We start from the raw sequence: 16,136 nt of genomic DNA, 5'->3' as shown, positions 1-16,136 counted from the left end.
GAGTGGATTCTAAGCCTTTTTAGATGCTGCATAAGCGGTGGTGTTCCAATATTGAGTCATTCTGCTGCTTTCTAGGTGAACATAGAAATTTCAAAACTCATGATGTGATGAAGAGCAAGAGGAGCTTATGGGTGAGGGAACTGTTACTCATCCATATTTTAATCTGGTTCATAGAAATTAGCAGCTGACTCTTGCTACTAAATTGAAGCCATTTGTGTCCATGTAATTCCAATTCTATTTTTACAGAAAAAAGCAGCCTTTGTTACTGACAGCCTAGTCATTTAAAAAGTAATTTTATAGCAAGACTGGCTCTGAAATCAGAGTACCTGTTCTAGGTGAAGTGGGATACTTTGATTACCAGCTAGACAGAAGGCTGTGTAAATGTGGAGACATGTATTGTGAGTGCATCTTTTGCCTCTCCTGAAAGAATGGGGAGACTCGATTTTTTAAATTAATAGATTCATGCCCTTTTGAAAAGCCAAAAAGCAAGATGCATTTTAACTTACTGTTAAACTCTGCATTATGCTGAGGCTATCTGAGAGTTTATGATGGCACTGATATACTTCCTTGGAAGAACTACTGTCTGCTCTGTTCCATAGCTCTGTGATCTGTGGCAGCATATTCTCATTTTTTACAAATTAGTGAATTAAGTGGTTGTCCAAACACCACTCCATGGCTTGTCTTACAGCAGTGTCTTGGTGTACCCTGGTGTTCTGGTCTTGGTCAGCTCTTTAATGCATCATTGCATGGCTTCTTCTGTTGGGCACTGAAACAAGAGTAACTGTTTATTCCCAGTTCTTATCAGGTTATTCTCAGTCCTTTTCAGGTAGTTCACCTTGGCTCTCCAATTTCTCCTGGACATCCTGCAATTGCCATGCTAACCATGATGTCAAACCTACCACCTTCTGTCTACATTTATCCTCATGCAACATGGTTATATTTTTGTGGGGTTTGTTTTGTTTTTTTCCTTCTGGTCTGGTAGAAATTACGAACGTGCATATGAAATACTAATTGCCTGCACTCTGAATTAATGTGCATTAATTTAGGCATTAAATTAAATGGCTGACCAGGACAGGTGGTAGCTGATTTGTAACGGTGTTTTTGTTTTGATTTATTTTCTTTTATTTCAAAAATGCGAGGATTTCTGAGATGATGCCACAATGTACAAGTTTGGTATATTTTCATGGCTTTTGCATGTACCTTCCAATAATGTTCACTAACTTGGTATTTGGTTGGGACAACTCTCCATATCATGTCATATTTTTTCGCCTCCTACATTAGTCTTGCTTCAGTATTTTTGAAATGGTTCTGTCTTCTGTTACAAGTTTGTCTGTAAAGGTTTTTTGAGTTTTTTTAATTAACAAGAATCTTTAAAAACAATTGCCTCTGAATGTTTCTACATCTCTTTAAGATTTACTTGCCTCTCTCAGATTAAGGACAGTGCCTGAGTTTTACACTGTTTTTACAAAAACACGAACTCAACCCCGGGGCTGCCGCGGGTTCACCCGCAGCCGCCATTATCAGGGCCGCGCCACTCCCGGGAAACTACAACTCCCGGCAGCCCCCGCGCTGCCGCACGCAGAGAAGATGGCGGCCGCCACGGGGCGTGCGGCGGGAGCGGCGCCGGCTGGATACGCGGGTGAGGGGCAGCGGGATACGCGGGTGAGGGAGGCGTGAGGGGCGGCGTGGGGCCGGCGAGATACACAGAATGAGGAGCGGCGCCGGTGGGATACGCGGGTGAGAGGAGGTGTGGGGCCGGCGGCATACGCGGGTGAGGGGCAGCTCAGGGAATGGGGCTGGGGCGGCAGCGGCGTCTCAGAGCGGCGCGTCGCTCGCAGCTCTGGAGGTGAAGTTCGCGGAGCGGCAGCGCTCGCCCCACTGCCTGTTGGTGAAGGAGCACCAGGTGCGGGAAGGGACCGACACCGCGCACCCGCCTCGCCGCACGCTCTTCGTTCTCAATGTTCCCCCGTACTGCGGCCCGGTGAGTGAGGGCGGCTGGGGCCGAGGGCAGGGCCTTGGGGGCCGGAGAGGCGCCCGGAGAGCTCTGCAGGCTGCTGGAGGGAGGCATCGCTCCTACTCTGCTGTACCTAGTATTTTCTCTTACTCTCCGTGTTAAGGACTCTCTGTCTAGGCTGTTCTCTCGCTGCGGGCATGTGCAGTCTGTGGACATTTGTGACAAACCTGGGCCAGGAGAGAAAAAAGATAAATCGGCATCCAAATTCTTCGACCACAAAACTCTAAAGGTAAAGCTTGTGCAGAAGAGAGGAATACTGATGCTTTCGTGGGAAAAGATGGCAGGTACTGAATGGTTCTGTTCAGAACATTAGGCATAGAAAACCATATGGGGCATTGGGTGACATGATTACTTACTTAAGTTTACACTGTCTTTTTTTTTTTTTTTTTTTTTTGGTATCTCACTGCTACTTGTGGTTTGATTTTTATTTTATTTTTTTAAAGCTATTTGTACTTGTTCCATCACCATTTTTTCTGACATATCTGACTCACCTGGATGTTTTTATTTTTTTCTTTTAGGGATTTCAAGTAGCGTATGTGGTGTTCAGAAAACCAGCAGCTATCCAGGCAGCCAAGGCTCTGTCACAGCAAGGTCCCTTGCTAATATCAACAGAGAGCCACCCTGTGAAAACCGGCATTAGCAGTATGTCAGCTCTGGCTATCTTTCTACGGGCTAATGCCAGGGAGGAATTATACTCATTGTTTGCTGAATCTACCCTGTGTGCCCCATTTTGTTCTAAGCTGGGGGATGTTCAGTGTTTTGTGTACTTATTGAACCAGGTGTTGAAGTCTGGTCCAGTGACCCTATGGGAGAGAGGGGGCACTTGGAAGGGTCCTTTTTCCTGACGTTTTTTCAGTATTGCATAGATTCAGTGATACTGTCTGCATCTTGTCCTCAAAATGGAGACCAGACTCATGCAGCAGGCAGCAGATGTCTGTGAAGTTGACAGCACTTCACATATAACCTCTTGACAGAGGCACAGCCCTGAATGTTGTGCCCCTTGGGCTTAAAGCTAGCCCACTTCTGCTTGGGCAACTTGCAAACTCTTCCTGTTGCATATTTGTTGTACTCGCAGCCTAGTTGTTTTGAGCTGTGGCAGGGGGAAGCTGAAGCTGAACACAAATGGGAGCAGTGTGTCCTTCCCCACTCTAGAGTTCACTCTAGAGCTGCCCAAAAGCACCACACTAGCCTGCTTCTAACAGCAGCTACTGCTGACTTGTGCCCTCTCTGTCTCAGAGTGGATCGCCAGCTATGAGGCCTCCATCGTGGATCCGAACGAGCTGAAGGCTGAGGTGGATGCCTACATGCAAGACTATGATAAAAAGGTGGCAGAGGTGAGGCCAGGCTAGGGAGGGAACCCAGCAGAGGGCAAAGGGAAAGAGGAGGGATTTCTCAGTGCTCTGGCCATAGTGGAAAGGGCTAAGGGTCCCTGTGTTTGGCAGAGGGTTTTTTACTCCCAGTTGCTGGTGGGCAGTCACATGCAGGTTTGGTCTGCAACACCTGACCCTTCCTCTAGGACTTACAATAGATATCCACAAATAAATGGGTTTGTGGCTGACATGCAGTGTTACTGAGAATTGAATGCCTGTGGCCCTGATCCCATGTCTTCCTTTAAATCTGGTGTGGAAGCAGGAGCTGTAACTTTGCCTATGTTTAAGGGAGGGCTGTAGGGGAGCTGTGCATTAGACTGCAGCTGCACTGGGCTGCCTCACCCTTCTGTCCTTCCAGGAAGAAGCCAAAGCAGCCAAGGAGGAGGGTGTTCCCGATGAGGAGGGCTGGGTGAAGGTGACCAGGAAGGGCCGGAAGCCCGGCCTGCCCCGCACAGAGGCTGCCAACCTGCGCGTGCTGGAGAAGGAGAAGCAGAAAAGGGCCCGCAAAGAGCTGCTCAACTTCTATGCTTGGCAGCATCGCGAGACCAAGAGAGAGCGTGAGTGTGCAAGTCTCCTCCTACCCCTGCCCGTGTCTCTTGTCTCTCACACTCTGGCCCCACGAGCATCTGGGTGGCCTCTTGCCACCACCTGTCCTAGCAAGGATTGCTGGAATATTTTGTGGGAGGGTGTGTGGGTTGTGATTTTCCAAGAGGTGTTTATTCAGTCTGCGCAAAGGCTGGCATTGAGGGGGAAATTAGCCGATTTCTCCCCAAGAGGGAGCTGTAGCACCACTGGAGATGCACGGCTGGAGCCCCAGCCTGGCACTCAGCCGAGGTGTGAAAGAACCTGCTCTGGGAAGTGTGTGTTTGTGGCTGTTGGACTGAGCCCCTCTGGTGTGTGGAAGTGAAGCTCCCAGGAGAGGGACATCTGCTGCTCTCATGTGACCTGTGCTTTCTCTTTCTCCACGTTTTAGACATTGCCCAGTTGAGGAAGAAATTTGAGGAGGACAAGCAGAGGATTGCACTGATGCGAGCCCAGCGCAAGTTTCGGCCGTACTAGGTTGTGCTGAGCTGTTCCTCAAGTGCCTGTGCTGGAGAGGGTAGGAGAGATGCCTACTGACTCCATTTCCCAAAGGATTTTGAGGAATTGAGGCAGCTTTGGGTTGCCTCTACCCTTGGATCTGAAATGGGAGATACCAGCAACTGCTGCTGGAGGAGAGTTCCCTTTATTTGCACCAGTATCCTTCTGCTCTTCTGTCATTCAGCCTCATGGCACCACTTCTTGGGGTGCTCAGGTCAAGGGGCTAAGGCACATCCTGTGACAGCCTGTATCTCCCTGCCACCCAAAAACACACCTCCTAAAGCTTGGTGAGAACTTGCATTGACCTAGCACAGCCTCTGCAGAGGCAGGGAATGGTTGAAGAACTGTAAATAAACTGCTGCTACTGTTTTCAGAATATGGGAATGTTTCTCTCATCCCCCCCCCCACACCCCCTCCAGTCTCCTGTGGGAAGCAGCTTCTTGCGTGCTGGCATGGTGGTAAAAATCATGGCTTGTATCCTGGTGCTCCTTTGCACACTTTATTGAAGGAAGGAGGAAGGAAGCGACTTTAGGAAAAAACTAACTGACCCGTTGCCACAAGGAAAGATCAGTGGTTTGGTACAGAGCCCTACTCCCTTCTCTTGGTGATTCCCTCCCTGGCCAAGTGTTGCAGTGCCCAGTCATCCAGGTGTGCATGGAGCTCTGCAGCTATATCTAGGCCATGGAAAATTCCTGATACCCAGCACTGTTGCAAGAACAAATGCCACTTTGAGCAGCCTGGTTTGGAAGGAGAAACCAGACTCCACACCCTGTTTCCACTTAACCTGTCCCCAGCCCACACAAGGCAGGTAAGGATGGAAGCAGCATGTTTAGGTGTGGGGCAATGCTTTTGTACTGCTCCTATAGCATTTGTGCAGCTTTGGACATAGTGGTAGGTTTGTGATTGAAGTAACCCACCCAGACCCAGGCTTTCACACGTTTATTTTACTACCTGCAGTCTTGCTGGAGCTGTGACTATGAATATAAGGTGGAAGTGATGGTAAATTGTAGAGAGCTGACATAAAATGGATTTACCCTCTCCTAAAAAACCAACTGCAAATACAGTTTGCGTTGCTTGCAGAGATGACAAACCTGTCTGCTTCAGTGGGCTTTTTGCATCAATTTAACTTGGAGGCAGATCCTTAATATGGCCTACCTAAGGCAGACAGTGTGTAAAAATTGCTGTCTCCCAAGATGCATTTTAGCTGCTTGGGTGAGCAGCCTGAAAGAGAAAGGAGGTTTCTTCTCCTATAGAGTCAAGAAGACAGATTTAACATTAGAACATTAATCTTTATTTAGAACAGAAATCATCTCTGCCAACTTTTCCATATTTTGTAGTTCTCCCAGCTGCTTCAGCTAGAGGATTAGGGACATTCTCTAGCATTTGTTAAAATGGCCTTCTCTGCACAGATATGCTCTTATTTAAGCTGATTCTTAAAAAAAACAGTAGCTCTCACAGTGGAACACAGACACTGCGGTCCTCTGAGCATAGGTGTTTGTGGAAGTAAGCAGAGAAGCAGAACACTTCCCTTATTTTTCAGCAGGTTAAATCCTGGGAGCAGCCTGTCCACACCATCCTCAGGGAACAGGCAAGATGAGCCACCTCTCTTGCAGTGCCAAAGCTGGTGGTGCTGCTGCTGTCACAGAGGCTGCCTCTGCTTGTGTTCTGCTCCATTTCAGGGTGCAAGGTTGGAGTAAGCCAAGGGGAAGGCCGCTCTGGGCCTCTATCCCTGTACTCACAGAGCTGGAAGTAGAGCAAGGATTCCTTCTCTCTTTGGCAAATGAGATACTTTGCTCAGCTCTCTTTCAGAGAACCCCTGGCAGACCTGCTTCTACCCTGCAGTGAGCTAAGCATAGGAAAGATTATCATGATTTGATGTTGGATACGAGGTAGGAATGGTGACAGTTCTGGAGCTTGCTTGTTAGCTCCCAGTTATCCTGGACTTCTGCAGCTGTGAGGGCTTCCTAGAGTCTGGCCCTGATGTTCTGTGCTGTCAGGAAGTTGCTGATGATCCCAGATACCACCTCGGGCTCGTTCAGGTGCACAAAATGACTCCCAGGCACTTCTGCTAGCTGGATGTGCTGGAGGGAAAGGACACAAGAAGCTGTGGACCAGGAAAGTGTTCCCTCAGGCACACACTGCTTGATGTATGACACTCATGGGACAGGACAGGGCCAGTGAAGCAGGACAGAGATGGGAGGACCAGGGAAGAGCTGGGTCCAGAGGGCAATACTAACTTGGGACTTTGGCAGCAGGAACAAAGTTGTCTTCCTACCCCCATTCCATACACCCCACCTTCACCCCATGCGAGGGCTGTGCTGTTCAGGACAAATCACCGAGTGGAGGGTCCACCAAGGTCAGCTGCTGCTCCTAGGCTGGTGGCAAATCGAGATGCAAGGATAAAGCTTGCTCTCACCTCTTTGAGGGTAGACTCAAATGCCTCCTGCAGGGCTTTCACAAAGTGATTTCTGCTGGGTAGGTTGTGCGGTACCAAGAGTCCATCTTGTGATCTGAAAAACAACAGTGAGGCTCAGTACCAGTGTGCTTCCATTTGTCTTTGTGGCTGTCCTGGGCAAAAGCAGTGACAGAACCAACTGTTCTTTCCAGGCTGCTCGTAAACAGCAGATGACAGGGTCATACGTGGTAGTCAGAGTGCACCTCACAGCTTGGCTAAGCAGCTATTTTCTATCAAACTATCTGTGTAAAACCTTGGGTGACTGCCTAGTGGTATCAGAGTGGAGACTGGCTAAATATTCTCCTCCTAGGGCTGGCTCTGTAACTGGTCTGAGAACATCATTCCCTGCCCCCCCTTCTACCTTCTGCTCTTAACTTTTTCCTTCCTTAGAGTTTCTACATCTCCACTTGGTCCCTTCTGCCTCTCTTTGCTGCTTATTTAACCAGGTTATACCCTGCTCAGAGAGGGAGGTACCAGGGCAGTTGCGCTGGAGAAGTCAGCATTAGATCTGCTGCAGAGCTAAGATCATGCTGGTGATGGGACAAGGGAACATACCAGGCTCAAAGGTATTTCTATGGCTCAGAGGACTTGAGCTCATTATAATGTTACATTTCTGGACAAGCAAGAATAACCTCAACCTCTTACGATACTAAAACAGATCAGAGAAGCCAAAATTGCACCTCTTTCTTTAATTGCTAGTGCTTCCTCTTGTTTTCTAAACAATCTTTTAACGGCAGCCAAGGTAGCCAGAGCCTTGCACACCTTGTCCTCCAAGGAGATGGGAAAAGGCAGAGGATGACTCACAGGACAAGCTGTGCAGACAGCTTAACAGCTGCAAGCCACTGGCCATGTCCCCAGAGCTGCTTGCCACAGGAGAGAGCTTGCAGGAGCTCAGTCAGACCAGGGGCTTCAGGAGCAGCTGGAGGAGATGGAGGCTGCTATAGTTTCACCTGTTTGCTCAGGCAAGAGGTTTTGGGACCTGGAGAAGGGGTCAGGCTGGGTTGCTGACTGCAGTAGAATCATGTCAGGAGAACAGTAAGTAGGTGTGCTGTGAAGGGTCATGTATTTGCCAGGATGGCCTCTTGCTGTAGTGCCAAGGAATGGAAAGTTGTGAGGTGGGATGGTGAAGCCAAGAGGGTGGGGAAGCTGGGGCAGGACTAACATTTCCTCAGTTAGCCTTGTACAAGGGCATCCCAGTCTGAAAGTAGAGTGACAGGCTGTGAGGATTTCCAGTTGCTCTCTGCCTTCTCCAGGAGCCTGCCCAACCCAGGTCAGTGGTGGGAACTGGGAAATACTTCTCACATGTGAAGCTGTACTATTACACCACCTGGCCAAAAGTCTGGATGACTGGTGTAGGGGAAAGGGCAGTGTGGACTTCTTCCTAGCCTTCATTCGTTCCACTGAGGGAGACCACAAGGTTGGTATGGCTTGTGCCTCACTCACATAATTATGAGAACACGGTCCTGGATCTTCTGCAGGAGCTTCACGCACTGCTCCACTGTGAAGAACTCTCGACTCTGCTGCAGGTGCAAAGAGAGGGAAAGTGTCAAAGGTCAGGGACAGCAGCTGGGGGCAGAGGGTGTCCCCAAGCCCTCCTGCACAAGTGGCTCTGAAAGTGGAAGTAACTGTGGCTCTGAAGCTTCCATGCTGGGACATGACAAGCATCCAGGCTGCACATAGGAGTAGCTGGCTCTGCAAAGGCTTCTTCTGTCCAGCTGTGTTTCAGGGCTGCCAACAACATCACCTGCTGGGCTGCAGTACATATGGGAATGATCTCATAGAGAAAAGCTTTCAAAATGCTATTACTGAAAAGGAGAGAGAGCATTACCCTGGGTTCCATATCCTGGCAGTAGCACTGGTAGAAAAGGCCCTATTTGCTCAAAAGTGGCACCAAACTATCAAAATACCAAACCTAAGGACTTGCTCCACTCCCCTTCATTCAGGTCATCTGACAAAGAAGCTGACAGAAAGCATCCCTCCATTTGCTGCCTGAAAAGTTGTAACAGCAGGAAAATGTGACCAGGAGGCCCTGTGGCAGAGGAACTTCTTAAAAAACAAATGGTAACATTTTCCAGTGACTCTGCAAGCTGAATCAATGATCAAATGCAGGCTCTTTTAAAAGCAGGCATTTAAAGGCCATGTGGGAATTAGGGAAGCAGAAACTAAGTGGCTGGGTGGAGGCAGGGCCCAGCTCAGTGAGCAGGTATCCTCTATCTATTCTGTAAGCTCAGGACTCCAGGGTAGCAGGGGGCACATTAGAAGAGCAGTGCTTACCGTACGGGCTCTCATGTCTCTGTTATACACCAGCCCTGGAAAGAAAAAACAGAAGGTTTTCATGTTTCATAGATGCAGGAGTTGTTCTGTTTTAACTTAATTTTGGGGTTTGCCTAAGACTTTTTGAGATGGGAGGAATAGGATTAATTCAGATTTCTCATTTTTTAAAATTTATTTTCTTTAGCTGTTCTAGGATTTGAGCACCAAACACAATTGCTGGGAATGGAGAACTCTGTCTCCAGACTTAATTGATCCCATTTAGGCTGTGTAAATCTAGCTAGGGCACCCTGTACCCTGCAGAAGACAATGGCTGTTGGCACTAGTCCCTTCCCACACCCAGCAATGGCCCAGCACCACACAGCCCTTTACCAGCGGGTGTCTCAGTTGCTCCTCGCTGCAGCAGAATTGCTCCACCCTCTGCTGTCAGATGGCTGTTTGCTTCTAAAAGCCTGAGGGAGACATGGCAGAGAGATTGTGATGCTGGGAAAAGGGAGGAAGTGAAGTAAAAATGGCATGACAAGGTGAAAGCGAGCTCTCAGGCTGCTTCAGAAAGGAGCAAGAAGAAGCAGCAGCTTCTGGCTGCAGAAGCAAAAAGTCTTGCTGGGATTCCAGAAGAGGACTTGAAAGATGAAATGCAGGGACAGTTTTCCTTTCTCATTTGTGCAGCTGTAACTCTATCAAGGTGAGGGCAGGCAGTAAATGAAGAGAATGGATGGGACCCCACCTCTGTAACGCTGCTTCAGGGCTCCGTGCTTTGGGAGTTTGCTGCTTTGCCTCCAGACTCAGTAGTCTGTCAATCACCCTCCGTTTTGATTTCAGCCATGCCTCAGTGTCCTGAAACGCAGAGAGGTAGGGGAGTAACCCGTTTCTTTTGAATGATTTTACCCCTTATTGGAGAGTGGAAGAGGGAATTTCACATCAACATCCCTCAGAACTGGTACCAGTTATGGGTATCTTATTAAAAATGCCCATTTCTGGGAGAAAGGGAACTTTTATACTGCTGTGATGAACTTACTAACTTTTTATCCTTGCCATCTTTTTTAATCCTTCCTACCTCACTTCTGAGTTGAGCACAACTCTCCAAAGTTTGGTACTTTTTGTGTCACTGACCTAGGGCTTCTGTCCCACTACTGCCAGCAAAAGCTCCAGCATCAGTATCAAGGATGGAAAGTTAGGAGCTTTATGAACTGCCAGGAACAGAAAAAGAAATCCACCAATCTTGTCCCCAGGTCACCCAACAAAAAGATAACCTCAGCTGGCAGTTGGCTGGACAGAGGTTCCAGTTTCCTTTGTACAAAGGCTTGGTACAGACAACCAAATTCCAGTGCTAAGGGACTGGAGGATGTGGAGCTCTACCAAGTGTGCCTCAGGGGCCACCCTAAGGATGGACCTCAGTCTGTGCAACAAGGAGCAGATCAGTGCCTGCCAAAAGGAAGAGCCCTGGGACTTGTGTGACCTGCCAGGAAGTGGTCACATCAGTGCTTTCTCTGAACAAGTGAGGGAAAGAAAAAAAAAAAATCTATTTTTGTATTTTAAAAAGTTAAGGGAAGGACATATGAGATCTAACCTCTGGAGCTAGAAGAAAGCCAAGACTTTCCAGCAGTATCAGCTTGTCCACCATCTCAGGGTAAAGGAAACAGAACTGAGGAGAGATGAAATGATAAGAGAATGAAAAGCTGAGCACTGAGTGATACCTTTATCCTGCTGCATGGGAGAGGGTCAGGGAAGGGCCTCTTCTCCCCTGAGATCCAGGTCTGTCCCTTCATTCCTCTCCCATTTGTTGTTGCAGCTACAGAAATCACAACCGCATGAAGAAATGATGCTTTACTTACCATTCCTGCCACAGCCCCACCTGCAAAGGAGAAAATGGTGCTCAGTAATGTACAGAATACCCCCTGGTAACAGAAATTTGCCTTCCCCACAGTAGGAGCTGCCTCAGGAAAAAAAAAAAGTGCATTGTACTATGGGACAAAACCCCAGTACAGAGGAGAGCTCTCCCAGCCTGCAACATGCAGGCAGAGACCAAGGCTGTTGACCTGTTGTATTCCTCATCTTGTGCCATTCCCACCTCCCTCAGGCAGCAAAGGCCGAGGAGGAGTTACTGTTTAAAGTGCCTTGATGTGATGAGAGCAGCCCTGGGAAGCAAACTCCAAATTGTGGCAAAATCAAATCATACTCCAAGCTCCAAGGGATGAATCCTGGAGTCCAGTTCCCCTCAGCCAGCTTTACAGCCCACCAAATGGGCTTTCTGTTCCCAGGCTTTGTGGGGATTGGGCAGGAAGGCCTGCTGTGAATTCTCCTGAGTAGATCACCGCTCTTTGTCAATCACTGTTCCCTCCTGTGAGTGGGGGAAATGCTCACAGCAAGAGATACCACTGTACTGCAGGGTCTTGAAAACAGGCATTTCAAACATGGGGCACAGATTTTTGAATCAATCAAGCATGAGCCTCATACTTTGCATATTATAATGAATATTCCAACCTAGCTCCTAGCAGCACATCTTAGAAGTTAATTATCTACTGATTTCTATTAATCTCACAGCTTACAAGGACTAGAGCCACTTACCCATACTGTGCCCCATCAGGGTGAACCGTTTCCACTGCAAGGCTAAATGACAACAGAGAAAAACAGATAGTACTACATTAGAAACCAGAGCAGCAACATCTTGCTGCTTCTCCGCTGCCATGGGCCCTTTATCCCAGGAGGGCTTTTGCACTGCCACATTTGCTTCTTAACCCAGAAACTAAGCAGCTAAGTAGGCCAGTTTTGAAGAAAAAGGGCATTCACCACCTCATTTCCATGGTAGTTAAGTCATACAGCTCTCAAGCTCTCTCTGTATGTCCAACAAACTCCAGCAAAGTCCCATTCACTGCTAGACATGAGACTGGCAAGAAGTAGAGGAGCCTGACTGGGTAGCACCTGGTGGAAGAGAGAAACCCTGACAGAGCATCCTGCTGCAGGGCATTCTGCAAGACATGTGAGGACACAGAGCCAGGTCTGCTGCATTGAGGGAAGTATGATTCCAAGTGAAAGCTTTCTGCACCATTTAGCACATCAGGCTCTTCAGTCCATTTTTAGGGCACTCTGGGAGGCTTATAGAAAAATACAGCTTTATCAGTGATGCCCATCTGAAATACACCACACTGAAAGATGGTATTTACCCTCTAGAACATCTGAAAGCTTCTAGAGCCTCTTGTGTACTGAATGGGGGATGTAAAACCACACATGCCAAGTATACAGATGGAAAGTTACAGCAAGAGGTATTATGAGTACAAGACACTTTAACTTTCAGATTTCTTTGTATGCTACTAAAGCAAGTAGCAAACTGCCATCAGAGAGAACCAGAAATTTCCAACTTACACCTAACAACGGTTAGGGGTCACTGCTTACAAAAAGCCAGTCTGGCAAAATTATTTAGTTGCATCCACCACTTCACCACTACTGCTTTCTTAGTATAGAAACACTACATAAACAGGGCTTACAGTTTCTTCCTTTTCCAAAAACAGTGTTTCCTTTCCCAAAACAGTGAGGAAGAGGAATGCTTATTCAGTCACAAAGCACTGGCTAAAAACAAAGTGAGAAGCAGGGGTAACTGATTCCTCTCCTGGCAGAAAATGCTGCTTGCTTGTTGGAGAGAGCAGGACCAATACAGCACCCTCTGCACAAGCACCCTTCAACAAGGTTCCTTCAACTACCCACCTGCTGCCACACGGCGCACATCGGTCACATAATCTAGGAAATGGTAGGGGCAGCCTGCAGGTCGGTGGGAGGACAAACCATGGCCAGAAAAATCCATTGCAACATAATAACAACCTGAAAAGGAAAGAGTATCAGATGTGCAGCCCGCCACACAGCACAAGCCATCCTGAGGAGCCAGACCTACCTCTGGGGAGCAGTGGAATGAGCTTGTCAAAGGTGTTGGCATTGTCCAGCCAGCCATGCAAACACAGCACAGGGTGTCCCTCCGAGGGTCCCCAGGCCTTGGCTGCCACATGTCCCCAGGGCACAGAGAACTTCAACTCTGAGAACATGACCAAAACAGGGTGATGTCCTTGGAGAGTCACGTACTTGGAGTAGGTCCCAGGGGTCTTGTTAATGGTCTAGAGTCTGAAAAGAGTAATACAGGTCTTTAGTAACTCGCCAATCTCCTGTGGTCTTAATTAGCAGCTTGCTGATTTATAGCTCCCCATTCAACATCCCAAGCTGCCATTCCTGCCTGCCTGTTTGGGGAATCCTCCTCCCAGCACGTACTAGCTATGCTCCTAGGAAGAAATAAGCTTTCCCTACGCAGGAGGAGAAAGCCTTCTCTCAGTCTCTGCAGCAGCTGCAACCCGACCAGAAAGCACAGGAGATCTGGCAAGAGGGAACCATGCAGAATTCCCCCAGCTAGCTGCAGTCAGCCAGGCACCTGTCCTGGACCAAAAAGACAGTTTGGGGAATAAGGATGCTGCCTCCAGCATTAGACTGTTACCACCTTGCCCTCCTTTACCTTGGTGCTTCTCTTTCGCACCATTGGTTGGCACATTTGCAAGAGCAGCTGGCTCGGTGCTGCACAGCAGGTCAGTGCTGCCACCCACCTGTGCACCCCTCAGGGCCAGGGACCTTTGCATGGGATATGGGTCTAAAACCTGCCAGGCTCTTACTCGACCTCAAACCACCTCATCTACCTGGCAATCACTGACCCTTGCTCAAATGCTAGTTCCTGAGCAAACCCAACCTTTGGCGACCTTCCAATGGTGGTTTAAACATTTCCCTTTTACCTCCATGCCACGGGCAACCTGACTATCCCTATCCCCAAGTCTCTCATGTCATATCCCCTTCCAAGTGATTTGTCTTGCGTATCTGCTCCCTTAAATAGCCCTCTGAGACCGCACAGCAATTAAATCACTCTACAGCAAGTCCCTCGTGAGCCCATAGCTCTCTAAGGAGTGAGAAAAGAGGGGGTAGGCTGCTGTCAAGGCCCTGATGGTCCCAATCAGCCAAGCCTGGGGCTCCCCATGAGTGGGTTTAAGCTCGGCCCAGGACCAGCCGGAGCAGTGCTGCAGGAGCGCCGGTCTCCATCAGCAACGCCCTCGCCCCAGGAGCCGTGGCCCTGCCTGCTGATCACGGGGCTGTGTCTGATCCCAGCTGCCCTCACCGGGCCAGGTCCTGACAAACAACCATGGGCTGACTTTCCATGGTGTGACCATGGACCTGCCCTATCCTGAGGGCCCGGGCTCCTGGCAGAGCCTGACGGCCCTCCCTCCCCAGGCAGTCCTGCCTGGGCCCAGCGGGGCTCCGGCCCTGGGGCACCCCCGGCCCGGGTGAGGCCTCCCTGGGCGGGCAGGAGGCGCCGCTACAGCCGGGCCTTCGCCTCGGGGCGCCCTGGAGCTCCTGGTTCCCGCTCCTGCCCCGGCCCCGGGGAAGGGCTGCCCGGAGACCGACCCCCGCCCGGCGCCGAGAGCAGCCCCGGGGCGCCGCCCGGCCCCTCTCCCCTCACCGCCCTCCCGCGGCGCCCCGGCCCCCTCCTACCGCTCCGTGCGGCCGGGCCGGCTCAGCGGAGGCGGCGGGGCCGGGCCGGGCAGGGCAGGGCAGGGCCGGCTGCACCGCCCCGCTGCCCGCCTCCCGGGGCGCCCCGGCCTCCGCCCCGCCTCTGCCGGCGCCGGGCTCGGTGAGAGGAACGGGAAGTTCAGGACGGCCGTGCGGTCTGGAGCTCGAACAACCTTCTGGGCGTGCTGGGAATCTCTGAGGAGTCGAAATCAAGGAGTTATGGCTGCATCCTTGACTACCTCGAGATGACACATTACTGATGATGGAAACTGCCTGTACTGTGGTGACACAGTGTGAGGTGTTTTAACTGTGACCCAGGAGCTTCGTATTGACATCAAACAGGCCCAGTGCTTGACACTAACACTGAACTTCTGTCACTCTCTGATAGAGAGACTCTTCTGAACTCCTAACGCTTGCTGAAATCGTGTTGCTTCAGGAACAAGAGTCACCCTCCCATACTGTGACCCATCACAGTGAACTGACTCTACTACAGCTGCCACAGATACACAGCGGACAGCACTGCCTCAGCTGCTCCACTCCTCTTCTGTGGGAACAGACCCCTCTCAGATGGAGAGGTCTCTATACAGTTTGCCTCATTAATTGCCCAAAAAGGTGGTGTCCCCATAGACCAAGTTTCAAGGAAGCCAATACCAAAGCATGGCTTCTTGCTGGTGCCTCTCATTCCAGCCAGCAGTCAGTCTGCTAGGCCTAATGCAGATCACAACCACTTCTCTTCAGTCAAGGACTCTGTGGTCAAAGGAAGCAAAGTCAAATCACACTGTGAACAGTGGGACCCCTTGCTGGAACAGTTGAAGGAAGCAGAATGAATGTATGTTCTCAAGGAATAATTTTTGTATTGGTAACTGAAAGCCCTACGCTCAGTTCAGCACGTCAGTCTCCTAAATTACACAATATGTTTTCAGAACAGCCTAAAAAGCTTGAAAGGAACCAATGCAGAAGCTTAGACCCCTATTTCTCCTGCCTAGCTCTAACTCATCCTGGCAAAATGAGCTCTGCACCACGACAGTTGAAACATAACCTTGGGGATCCATCACTGAGAAGAAACAAGAGCACTGCGTAGCTCACAGCCTCCTCTCCATGTGAGCCATTAAGAAGGAAATCAGAACATGAATTTTTACAGGTTTGCAAAGTGTCCGGTGCTTTGTTTTATCTTAGGCCTCCATACTGGAGGAGCAGGAAAATAGACTACAGGGACTGGGGAGCCTTGCAGGAGAGAGGCCACAGTAATTTCTACAGCTTCTCTCCTACAACAGTCAGAGGTGGGTGGCTGATTACAAAAGGTGAAAAGCAAGAGACAGCTTGGCAGAACAGATTTGTAAAATGCACTCAATAATAATGATCAATAATCAAGTAGCAGCTGCTGCTAACAGAGGGCAGGGCCCTCCTGTGAATT

At 49.6% G+C, this 16,136-nt stretch overlaps 2 protein-coding genes across 3 annotated transcripts; one reads left to right on the top strand and one right to left on the bottom strand.

Annotated features, from left to right (window-relative positions):
- The first annotated feature begins 1,539 nt into the window (after positions 1 to 1,539).
- On the top strand, positions 1,540 to 4,840 carry RRP7A (ribosomal RNA processing 7 homolog A). The gene is made up of 7 exons (XM_056481859.1): positions 1,540 to 1,639; positions 1,839 to 1,981; positions 2,118 to 2,243; positions 2,533 to 2,656; positions 3,251 to 3,348; positions 3,743 to 3,941; positions 4,358 to 4,840. The coding sequence occupies exons 1-7, from the start codon at positions 1,588 to 1,590 to the stop codon at positions 4,441 to 4,443; spliced, it is 828 nt and encodes a 275-aa protein (XP_056337834.1). The 5' UTR covers positions 1,540 to 1,587; the 3' UTR covers positions 4,444 to 4,840.
- A 110-nt stretch (positions 4,841 to 4,950) lies between these two features.
- On the bottom strand, positions 4,951 to 14,799 carry SERHL2 (serine hydrolase like 2). 2 transcript variants are annotated; one of them, XM_056481857.1, is made up of 12 exons: positions 14,705 to 14,799; positions 13,077 to 13,300; positions 12,893 to 13,006; positions 11,759 to 11,800; positions 11,026 to 11,045; positions 10,761 to 10,835; positions 9,918 to 10,027; positions 9,563 to 9,642; positions 9,194 to 9,228; positions 8,363 to 8,439; positions 6,881 to 6,974; positions 4,951 to 6,545 (listed from the first exon to the last, which is right to left on the bottom strand). In XM_056481857.1, the coding sequence occupies exons 2-12, from the start codon at positions 13,222 to 13,224 to the stop codon at positions 6,429 to 6,431; spliced, it is 912 nt and encodes a 303-aa protein (XP_056337832.1). In that variant the 5' UTR covers positions 13,225 to 13,300; positions 14,705 to 14,799; the 3' UTR covers positions 4,951 to 6,428. The 2 variants fall into 2 exon arrangements, with proteins under 2 accessions (XP_056337832.1, XP_056337833.1); XM_056481858.1 differs by lacking the exon at positions 10,761 to 10,835.
- Between the last annotated feature and the right edge of the window lie 1,337 nt (positions 14,800 to 16,136).

The sequence above is a fragment of the Oenanthe melanoleuca genome, chromosome 1A, assembly GCF_029582105.1.
Source record: "Oenanthe melanoleuca isolate GR-GAL-2019-014 chromosome 1A, OMel1.0, whole genome shotgun sequence".
In the NCBI taxonomy this organism is placed as follows: domain Eukaryota; kingdom Metazoa; phylum Chordata; class Aves; order Passeriformes; family Muscicapidae; genus Oenanthe; species Oenanthe melanoleuca.
Note: the sequence above shows the minus strand (reverse complement) of the source record. Positions and strands in the feature narration are given on the sequence as shown.